The following is an 11,239-nucleotide window of genomic DNA, read 5'->3' on the forward strand; positions in this document are numbered from 1 at the left end:
GTGATGAGTAGTATGAAGTCATACTAATCATACTCGAGAGGCACAGAATGTCTTCAGAGAGTGTGACTAGACAAGTACAAGTAAACACTCCACCTGGCAGTCTCTGTTCAGGTTAACCTCTGTCAGTGCGCCCCAGGGCAGCTGTGGCTACAATGTAGCCATCACCAGTGTGTGAATGTGTGTGTGAATGGATGGATGACTGAATGTAGTGTAAAGCGCTTTGGGGTCCATAGGGACTGAGTAAAGCGCGATACAAATACAGGCCATTTACCATTTAAATCAAAACATGAAAGACAAGAAGAGTTTTATGAAACCTTTTAAAACAATTAAGACAATTAAAGTTGGTGGAAACAATCTGTTACAGATAAACACGATAAACTACATTTCTCAAGGTTATACAACGACAACCATTTCAAGACAGAAACAGCCTCTGGACACGAGCAGTCTGAGCTTTCCACGCTCACAGCTTGAGAGCTTGTCTTCAAGGCATCCACCGTCACTTCCGAAAGGTTAGTGGATTTAATTGTCTCAGCTGCCGTCTCACAGGTTTGTCTTGTGGAAAACTTATGCAGACGTTTTTCTCGCTTCACCGTTTTTTCTCTACTTCCATTCAAATCAGCTGCAGACATTTGAAATGTGAAGGAAAGTGTGTTTTTTTAGGTCTTTTTAAATGTTTCTCTGTCGCTTTCCAGCCTCAGCGAAGGCCCATGATGCCCGGTCGTTTCAGGCTCCACTGGTCAATCTGTCTCTGCCGCTCCTGCTGCTCGACCTCCGATTCGCTCGATGAGCTGCCGGTATTGCTGCTGCTACTGCTACTGCTGCTGCTGCGCCCACAACCTCCGCCTCTGCTGCTACCGCCGAAAGTGAAGCAGTCCTTCTGCTTCCTATCAGCCTTCCCCCTCTCCCCTACATCTACTCCTTTTTCCTCCTTCCCTCTCCTTGTATCCTTCACCATCCCACCACTGTCCTCCTCAGGTTTGTCAGCCATTTCCATTTCGATCGGGGCCTGCTCCGGCCCCAGCACGGCTCCTCTGTGGTCCATATCGACCCACACTGGCCCCGGAGGAGGCTCCAAACTGGTGTACTGGAGCATCGGCTGTTGGGGCTGGGGGTCCACTTGTGGAGGAAGGTTCTGCCTCTCTGGATGGAGGTACTGAGTTTGGTGTTGGAGGTGATGCAGCGGCTGAAGTGGGTGCTGCAGAGGCTGGTGCTGGAGCTGGTGGTGCTGCTGCTGCTGATGATGGTGGTGATGTGAGTGTTGTTGATGGTGCTGCTGCTGATGATGATGAGGATGATGCTGCAGGTGATGATGGTGGTACTGATCAACAGTCTGCTTATCCACATTACGGACGACCTCTTTGGGCTGGTTTTTAAGGAACTTCTCAAACTTCTTGGAGGCTTTTTTGTTCGTCACAAACCAATCCTGTTGAGATACACGCAACACGAAGAGGTGCTATTATATAACATACACTAAACTTACATTATTTATTATTTATTGCATTATAGGCCAGAAGGGGGCAGCTCGTCTGTTTGCAAAAAGAAATCTGATTCTGCTGTTGTAAGTCTGAGACATCACTTTATTCATGACTTTAGTAAAAACTTTCCTGATGAGTTTAAACAACCACACTATGGAGCTGCTCATATCCAACCCCTGATATAGAGTATATGCATTCATGGCAATGTCATCTACATATAGTTACAGAAAAAAGGCTCAAGCCAGAAACTTGTGAACTTTTCATTACCTGTGAATGGACAGAGTTGATGTGGTATTTCACTCCACTTTCAGAGTTAAACTCTTTATTGCAGATCAGACATCTGTATTTACCGGCCTCAAAGTCGCCCTGGAATCAGATCAGGAAAAAGCAGCCTTGAAAAGATTATAAGAATTTAATGCAAATAAAGTATTAACTGCGCATAGTGCACTGACTTTTATATTTCACTTAATGGTCTGAGTAACTGACTGAATAATTTTACAAATACACACATTTTCAAAATTCTGTTCAAAGCAGCTTTTACAAACTTCATTCTTTAATTTACAGGAATCATCCCAAAAAATTGAGGAGCTGACTAAAAGCAGATGTAAATGCCGGTCCAGATGAAGCATTAGAAGGGTTTCATGCTAATACATTGATGAGTTTCAACTTAATTATACCTGGTGTCATTTAATGTATTGCTAATCCTAGAAAGTTTGTAAGTTTGTTATTTCCTAAACAAAGAAAAAAAGAGACAAACCCTCGTGCAGAGTCCCAGATGAGCTTTGAGTCCAGACACACTCGTGTAGGTGCAACCGCAACCCTGACGACGACACACATTATGTTATATTATGGGCTTTGAATACTGTGTTAACCATGTTATGGACATCTGCTCCCCTTGACATCATACACATCCACAGGGATTACTTGTACATACACTGACCTCTCTATTTGAAACTTCGGCCATGTTTACTATGAATGTTCACCAATGCAACAGTGTATATATGACATAAAATAATATAAAATATCTCTATATATCTCTTTAAAAACATACATTTACAAAGAGAAACATTTCAGGTTATTGAAAAAATAATAATAATAATGGATTTCATTTATATAGCGCTTTTCTAGGCACCCAAAGCGCTTTACAATTCCACTATTCATTCACTCTCACATTCACACACTGGTGGAGGCAGCTACAGTTGTAGCCACAGCTGCCCTGGGGCAGACTGACAGAAGCGAGGCTGCCATATCGCGCCATCGGCCCATCACCAGTAGGCGGTAGGTGAAGTGTCTTGCCCAAGGACACAACGACCAAGACAGACAGAGCTGGGGATCGAACCGGCCCCCCCCCCCCCCCAAACCCCCCCCCACAGCTGCCCTGGGGCAGACTGACAGAAGCGAGGCAGCCATATCGCTCCATCGGCCAACAAACACCAGTAGGCAGTAGGGTGAAGTGTCTTGCCCAAGGACACAACAACCAGGCCAGACAGAGCTGGGGATCGAACCGGCAAAGTTATGCTAATTACACTTGTTCTTGACATCTTGATCCAATTACTCAGATAAGAAAATAAATAAGTCTGCTGATTTCTCTTAAACAGGTAAAAATAAGACTTGTTGTTTTCTACCTGGTTGGGGCACTGGACTTTCCTCTGCAGCTTCACCTCATTCTTCCACTTCCTCAGCACCTCCTGGCTGAAAGCAGGGAGGCCGGGTCGGGCATATTTCAACTGAAAAGAGCGTCAGGAGAAAGAAGAAACGTATTTATGTTCAGTACATACTCAATTTTAGTGAATCTTCTCTTACCTTCTTGTCATCTGGTACCAGGTCGGACTGAAACTTCCTCTTGGGCCAGTCTTTGGGCAGTTCATTGTTGGCAATCTCAGCCAGGTGGAAGTTGGCCACCTGGGCCGAGGCTCTCTGCACCCTGCCGCTGGGCGTCCTCTCTGGATTAGCCTCCCTCTGAGCCTTCAGTGCCTCATCTTCCTCAGTCTTCTGTGGGGTCTGGATGAACCAAGAGAATAAACTTAATGGAGATGAGGCACAAAGAGTTTCACAGACACTCGAATTAAAAGGACAGGTGACAAAACAAGGCTGGCATCTTGTCTAATTGTCTATTAATTTAAATTTGAATGAAGAGTATTAACGAATTACAATTTTTATAGTATTTAGTGGCTTCGATGACATATATGACTCACAGGAGCATGCTCTGATTTCAGGTGATACTCCAGACCAGCCTTGGATTTATACGTCTTCCCGCAGTGAGAGCAGTTCAGCAGCATTTTCTCCAGCTCGGACTCCTCCTTTCCACACTTCTTCATGTGATACACGTAGCCCATGATGCTGGTAAATGCAGCGTTACAACCCTATAAAGAAAAAAAACCACATTTTTTCACACCACCAGTTTAATCTTTTATCTTTCATCAAATCTCCTTTCTTAAAACAGCACAATACATGCAAATTTTACCTCTTTGGAACATTTTAATTTGCCCAGTCTCTTCAGGATTTTACGTAGCTTGTCTTTTATAGCACGATCATCCAGGTCCTTGGTATCATCAGCTGAAGGCTACAAAAGCAGGAAAAGGTAGCAACAAACTCAGTAAAACCATAATAAACTAAATTAAACTAAGACTGAAAATGCTTATTTCTGAGTAGTCTTACCAAGTGGCTGTGGTCAGCCATGATGTGATACTTCATCCCTGTTGAAGACTTGAGCTGTTTCCCACAGTGTTGGCAGGTAAAAGGTTGCTACAGATAACAGAGTGACACAGTACTTTTTCATTTGGTAAACATTTACACCAGCAAAGAACACAAGCAGATTTTATGTTATGGAAATATTAGTCAGACTAGGTTTTCCCAGTGCAAATGTAAAGCACAAACCACACTACAGACCCATTCATTTTTTAAAAACTTGATGCCTAATATGAAGAGTGTGTGAACTGGTTTCAGTGCAGAATGTGTTTCATAGAAAATTGACATCCTGGAAAAAATTATAAAAAAACACACAAAACATAATTTATTTACTCCAATTATTCCAAATAATGTCATTACTAGTAATAACTAATTATTAGAGTCTTCCAGGAGAAACAGTAAAGCAGAAGGCTCCTGCTAGATGGTCCAAAACTCTAATATCACTATTATGCATGAAGGGCTCACCAGTCGGCAGTTCTCCATGTGTTTCTTCAGCCCCTCCACAGTCTTCCTGCTCACACTTTTACACTTTGGACAGGTGACTCTTCCTTTGGCAACAATCTGGAGCTGCCAGCGTTCCTCTTGGCTTCCTAGTTGATGTCAACAAATAGGCAACTTTTCCTTTTTTTTTAACTTTACACGACGCACAGAGCATCACAAAAAGAAGCAGCTTACTCCTTACCTATTTTAATATACAATAATATTTTGATTAAATTACAGATTATCTTCAGCACCCACTTTTAATCATTCAAATTTAATATAAGTTTTAGCAACAACTTTTTCAATTTCTTACAATCAGTTTAAATCAAGATAAAATACACCCCCCCCCCCCCCCCCAGAATCCCCTTTAAAACTCATACTTGTGTGAAGCAAGAAAAATGCAGTCAGATAAAGCCTATTGACAGTTTCAATCAAAGAAGTGCACATAAAACATAGTGTAATAAGATTACTTTCTATTAAAACACATAAATCTGTGGTAAACAGCTGCTGCTCTGACCTGGAGGATAAGTAGGAGGTTCCTTCTTAGCCGGCAGGATTGAAGGTTTCTGGTCTTCGTTCGGCTGAGCTGTTGAGGCCTGACCAGCACTGGCAGCATCTGAACCTGCAAGAGTCACACTGAATGACTGGATGCAATCAAGCTTATTTTTCTTTTTATACTATTTTATCATAATTATTATTTAATAAGGTCAAATTTCCTTATTGATTAGATGCAGAGACTGCTGCCAAAGGTTGTCATCTCTCCATTAGCAGCATGTAGAATTTTATATTAAATTACTTTAGAAATAAAAGATAAAAGATACACAGATATATATACAAGTATATACAATGTTTTCTTTTCAATGCATGAATGCTTGTTGGTTGTTGAATTATGATTACAGCATTCCTGCTACAGAAAGCCTGGCTCTTAGAGAAACCTCACGATAAGTTACAATGAGGGGAAAATGCTTCTCTGTAATGATTCTCTGATCAAACAGTGAAACAGTCATTGGCTATGGTGTGCCAGACGCTCTGCCAAAACAAATTAGTGGCTGATAGTACTGCTGCCAAGACTGAAAGGAAGGTGGTGTACTTGAGAAAACGGCCTCATATTGTTTTCCCATAATGGTTAGGGACAAACTGTGAAACAACTTTTCAAATTCCTGATTTATGTCTAACTATAGTTCTGATTTATAAAGTTACTTCAGTCCTAAGTATTATTAATATGGAAATAATATTCAGTTTAAGACAAAAAAGCAGCATGAAACAGATATGTGAGATAGAAATGTAACATATAGAGTTTTCAGTTTTGCATTAAATGCAGACTCCTTGAAAACTTACAGGATTCTCTGCCCTCTGGTGGCTGTGTGAAGTTATTGGGTGCGGGGCTTGGCTCCATCTCTGGCCTCTGGACCTTTTTCATGTTCAAGTCTTAAAAATTAGACAAAATCAAAAATCATAACCTAAATGATGACATCTACTCTGCACATATATCGCCTGCACTTCTCTTATAAGCTGTCACTCGCACATGTGTTATAGGTTCTGGTTTTCGCTTGTAGCTTGCAGATATCATGAAAGAAGCTCATATTATTTTACGACATTTCACAGTGTTCAAAACAAAATCAGTCCATATGGTCATTTTTACCAGGTCTCCACACGTTCCCTCTATCCCTGTTTGTGTTGTTCCAGGTTTGATCTGGGCCTCGGCCAGTACCCCACCCTTGTTCCGGCCCTGACGAGTCCCGGTCCCTTCCTGGATCTCTGCCTCCATTCCAGGCCTGATCCTGTCCTTGATCTCTGCTAGCTGCCCAGCCCTGATCAGGACCCCGCTCCCGGCCTGTCATCCAGGACTGATCCAGCCCACACTGAGTTCTGTCCCTGCCTGGAATCCATATCTGGTCCTGACTGGAGTGTCCCCCTCTGTCTCTGCCAGAGTTCCACACCTGGTCCTGGGGTCGGTCTCTGCCTGGAGCCCAGGCGTCAGGTCCTTGCTCCCTGCTGGAGTTCCAGCTCTGATCATGAGGCTGGGACTGCTCCCCGCTAGCTTCTGGGCCTTGAGGCCAAACATCCTTCGCGACCAGTCTTGGAGGGAGCCTTGCAGTGGGCGGACCGATGGACCCTGGGTCTGACCCATTGGCCAGGCCATCTGATGACATCACAGAACAGCTGGTTGTCGAGTAATCTACTGTTCCCAGGGAAACACTCTGGAGGTCCTCATACCTAATAAAAGAAAAAAAAAACTTAAATTAAAAGTTTCTAAAATGCTGATGCAGACAGGAACCTCATTTGGTCCTGAACAGATTATTTAACTGTAGTGTGGGTCAGAGGGTGTAAATAAAAGATGAGACTGAAAAGAAGAAGGGTAGCCCTAAAACAAACACTGTTATGTTGTTTGTTTGACTAATTATGTGTATAGTTTACAAAATAAACATGAAATTACATCAAGTAAGAGTTAGAAATGAAAATGTTAACTGAGGTCATAACTCAAGTGAGACACAGTTATATGAGTAAATGAAAAAGAAATAAGATTTATGTCAAGCAGTAGCTTAGAAATTAAGTGTTTTTGCCAACATTTGTATGAGCCCATCACTTACTTATGGCCTTTTTTAATCAAAAAACACAACAGAGTTATTCCAAAATACAGATTTCAAAACTCATGTGTGATGTCATGGTGATTTCGATATGACCAAAATCTTATATCTCAATACTGATATAAGTCATTTTTTTATCCCGATAAAGATATATAACAATATAGTGGATTTTCTGTAATCACTACATCAAAAGTACTAATGGTCATTAGAAACTACCCTGTCTGTAAACATCGAGTGTCCAGTCTCATAAAGTGCACCGTTAAACTCATACAGACATGCATGGTTCAACTCGTCCACGTATCTGTTGTTGCAGTGTTGTATGCTACGTTCTGGATTTCCTGCAATACTTTGGACTCATGATAAATGAGGCAAATATACTTGTTTTTGGCTGAGAGTTGCGTACCTGGAGTCAAGTGTTTTGACCAACACATGAAACCATAACTTTACTATATATTAATAGATATTGTGAGTCTTTATTATATAGCGTGCCATGTGGAAAAACCTGTTGTAACATTTGAGAGTGAGGTCTATTTTGAGCACCTGACAGCTTGTTTTTTTCTTCTCATTTGTAAAATCTTTCGACCAGTTTGCTTCATAACCGGCACATTACAGTTTTCTACACCGTGTCAGGCTTTTCATAACCGAATCATGTCCATGACACAGAGGTAGCCCCTTATTTAAGAAAACAAATAAGAATAACTTAGATATCATTTATGTGTCTGACACAGCTCATTTGCAATGATTTTCTTGTTATGATGAAATAAGTTCTTCGATTAGTTTTGGCTGGTCCTTCTGTGGTGCCTCAGTGACTACTACAAACTGTCATCTGAAGCAATGAAAAATTGCAGTAAACAGTGTGTTTTTGTAGGGAAATCGTAAGTACAGTGAATTGTGGCGATATGACCCAAAATTCATATCTCGATATTTTTTAGCTGGATGGCGATATAAGATATATATCTCGATATTTTTTTAAAGCCATAAAGTAAGAACAAAAAGAGAGTTCTTAGTCAAAGCTGTGTCCCAGATGTCACACAGGCACTTTTATTAACATACAGCAGATGTACATGAAAAAAATTTACTCAAAAATAAATTATGAGCATTTATTAAATAATAATGCTCCATAAATAAAAGAAAACAATGTTGTTTTTGTGCATAACAAAAAGCTCACAATTGTGCAGTCAAAATGTAAACTAAAAGACGCTGAGCATAATAACAAAGACAGATTTCACAGCTGCTCTGTTCCCAACTTCTACTGCGTGACTGACAGCCTGGAGTTTGAAATCCTCTTTGTAACCATGTCTCTTAACAGGTGCCATTTATGGTCCTTATACACACACAATACGGTAATATTACGTTGAAGCACTACGTATCACTCCGTGAGGCTCCTCGGTAGCCGTAATGCTCCGACAATCCATCAAACGCTGCAGCTTCGTAGCTTACCAAAGTTGTACTAAAACATTTTTTGACAGATTGCTGAGCACCGTGTAGCACATAAAATCGGTTCGCGGTCAATAAGCACAACCAGAATTCATACATAAGGCGCACTGTCGATTTTTGAGAAAATGAAAGGATTTTAGGTCATGCAGCCCCTGTGGGCTGCATGTCGTTAGCGCGGTTAGCTCGTTAGCGCAGTTAGCTTGTTAGCGCGGTTAGCTCGCTAACACATTGACGCCGTCCAGCCCCACGCACGGGGCGATCTGCGGTAAATCGTTAACGGAGATTTGCCGTGTTCATCTTGTCATTGCCTGCAGGTGAAGCTATGGGGGTGGAGGGGGAGTTGTGTTCAGTGAAAGAGAGGCGAGGCCGAGTAACGTTGCGTAGAGACAAAAGTGGACAAAAGAGAGGCAAACTTGCGGCTCCACAAGTATAATTATAACGTAACATAGACTATATCGATATAAACAATATTGTCACATCTTATATCTCGTATGAAAATATATCGATATTTTTAAAAAACTCGATATAGCCCTATGTTTTTGCAACAACACAAAATAAATGAAGAGTACAACATGAAACAATATACGTGTTAATGTCACGATTTTGTCATATCGCACAGCCCTAGTGGCTACATCCAATCTGATCCCCCTTCAGGCCATTATAAAGAATACAGGTGCAAGCAACTTCACCTTTTGCGTCAATATTTAGGTTCATCTTTTATATACAGTTGCTATACTGCACAATATGAACAGAATGCAGCTAAATAAATGATGAACTATTTGTTTATTAATATAATACAAACATATATGCTTTTGAGCAGCACTTAAAAAAGCACTTTGCACATAAATTCTATAGCAAATTGAATTTAATTAATTAATTAAACAAAGTTTAAACAGCCAAAACCAAGAAGGAGCACAACAGTGGAGCCGGGTTTTATGATTCTTTTAGATCTAATCTTATTTTATTTTCATTAATCACTCATTAATGATGGGTGTTCCCATTTGTTTAGTTTTTCAGTGCAAAGAAAAAATAAAGACCCAGGTCATTTTTTGTCTTTCTTTTTTCTCTCTTTTATCATTTCCCATTTATACTCACATATCCTCTCACACCCTTCGCTTCCTGAGCTTGTGTATTTCCTCCTGCCAGAGTGATTACTTGCTCTTTAATCTGCCACCTTTATCTTGCGTCCTTCCTTCACTGTGTCTGCCACTCTCTATGTACCAGACTCTGTCCTTTCTTGCTGTAAGATGTTTTTCACTCTGTTTATTCTGTGTAACAAATTTTTTTGCAAAGCAAAGACTTCCTTTTTTGTTCTTGAACTTCCTTGCCCTGTGCTTTGCTTTTGAAGCCTTAAATTAACGCCATATTCAAAACTGAATGATCCATAGCTCATTCTACCTGAACCTATACCAGCCATTTGGTTAATATCAGCATGTGGATAAGCAGCAAGTGCAAACGCTGAATTTCCTCATCTCATTAGGAAGTTTATCCTAACTGTACCTTTTATCATGTAGGAAATCTCAACAAAAGAATGCTGTATGGAGATTTTTAAAAGGCATTGCACTTATCAAAAATGATGTATTTTACTGAAACCTGTGTACTTGTTTAGATCTGTTTACTGTGAATGACTTATATAAGAGTACAATGTAAAATCACCAGGTTAACCAGCCTCTTACCTTTTCCTACTGTAAGTTCTCTTCATCTTTACTCCGTCTTCAGTTTGGGACTCATCCTCCTAAAACAGTCGATGAGAAAACTGTGAAGCAGAGATCCAGCTGTGCGCATGAAGTTAACTGATTTTTTATTACCACACTTGAAAATGGAAACACAGTCACAGCGTTCATGCTAGCAGGACTGCCTGCTCCTTACATACACTATCTCAGAAACAATAAAAGACGTAGGTTTTTACATTAGATGTGTATTCTTACCTCTGAGTACCCAACTGTATTTACTTCACAGGCTCTTTCTGGCATTCGCTGGACAGCAGCTTTAAAAGTGAAATGTATTAAAAAAGACACAATTAAAAAGATGAAATTACAAATCAAAATCAAATCAAATCACTTTTATTGTCACATCACATGTGCAGGTACATTGGTACAGCACATGTGAGTGAAATGAAATATTTTGTCTTTGAAGAAACTACTAATACATTTATTATTGCATTTTTATCAAACAACTGACATTGTCCTAGCAATAAATTAGAAAGCACTGATGAGAAATTATTGTACATCTTAAAGTTTTTAATCAAATGAAGCAGAGGCAGCGGGATCAGTTTACAAATTAGATACAACAAATTTTATCTTTCAAAAAAAAATAGATGTATCATCTGCAAATTGACTTATTTTGAAGTCTTTATTAAAAATTGATATTCCTTGTATGTCGTTAGAATTCTTGATTAATAGTTTTAACAGTTGAGTTGCCAATATAAAAAGCTTAGGGGAAATAGGACATCCTTGCCGAATTCCGCGTTGCACCTTGAATTCATTCCTGGATTCAAGGAAGCTAATATAAAGTTAAGTAATGCAGCTTCTTCACTTAGGCTACTAGCACAGCGGTCCCCAACCCCGGTCC

The 11,239-nt window shown here is 40.3% G+C and overlaps 1 protein-coding gene across 1 annotated transcript; it reads right to left on the reverse strand.

The window, feature by feature from the left end:
• Positions 1–688: 688 nt before the first annotated feature.
• LOC121812565 (zinc finger protein 512B-like) lies at positions 689–10,664 on the reverse strand. The gene is made up of 14 exons (XM_042215099.1): positions 10,597–10,664; positions 10,345–10,403; positions 6,286–6,860; positions 5,982–6,071; positions 5,161–5,265; positions 4,629–4,753; positions 4,134–4,220; positions 3,940–4,038; positions 3,671–3,838; positions 3,279–3,476; positions 3,101–3,202; positions 2,233–2,295; positions 1,743–1,841; positions 689–1,423 (listed from the first exon to the last, which is right to left on the reverse strand). Exons 1-14 carry the CDS (start codon positions 10,639–10,641, stop codon positions 695–697), a joined length of 2,544 nt encoding a protein of 847 aa, XP_042071033.1. The 5' UTR covers positions 10,642–10,664; the 3' UTR covers positions 689–694.
• Positions 10,665–11,239: the final 575 nt, after the last annotated feature.

This window comes from Haplochromis burtoni, unplaced genomic scaffold (assembly GCF_018398535.1).
Source record: "Haplochromis burtoni strain Fernald_Lab_line unplaced genomic scaffold, NCSU_Asbu1 Contig_659, whole genome shotgun sequence".
Lineage (NCBI taxonomy): Eukaryota > Metazoa > Chordata > Actinopteri > Cichliformes > Cichlidae > Haplochromis > Haplochromis burtoni.

Excerpts from the sequence above, each read along its gene's own strand:
- LOC121812565 (XM_042215099.1), bottom strand. The coding sequence starts at position 10,641 with ATGCCAGAAAGAGCCTGTGAAGTAAATACAGTTGGGTACTCAGAG. Across the intron at positions 6,861-10,344 it reads AGAACTTACAGTAGGAAAAG|GTATGAGGACCTCCAGAGTG; the intron begins GTAAGAGGCTGG and ends TTCTTTTATTAG. Across the intron at positions 1,842-2,232 it reads ATCTGGGACTCTGCACGAGG|GGCGACTTTGAGGCCGGTAA; the intron begins GTTTGTCTCTTT and ends ATCTGATTCCAG.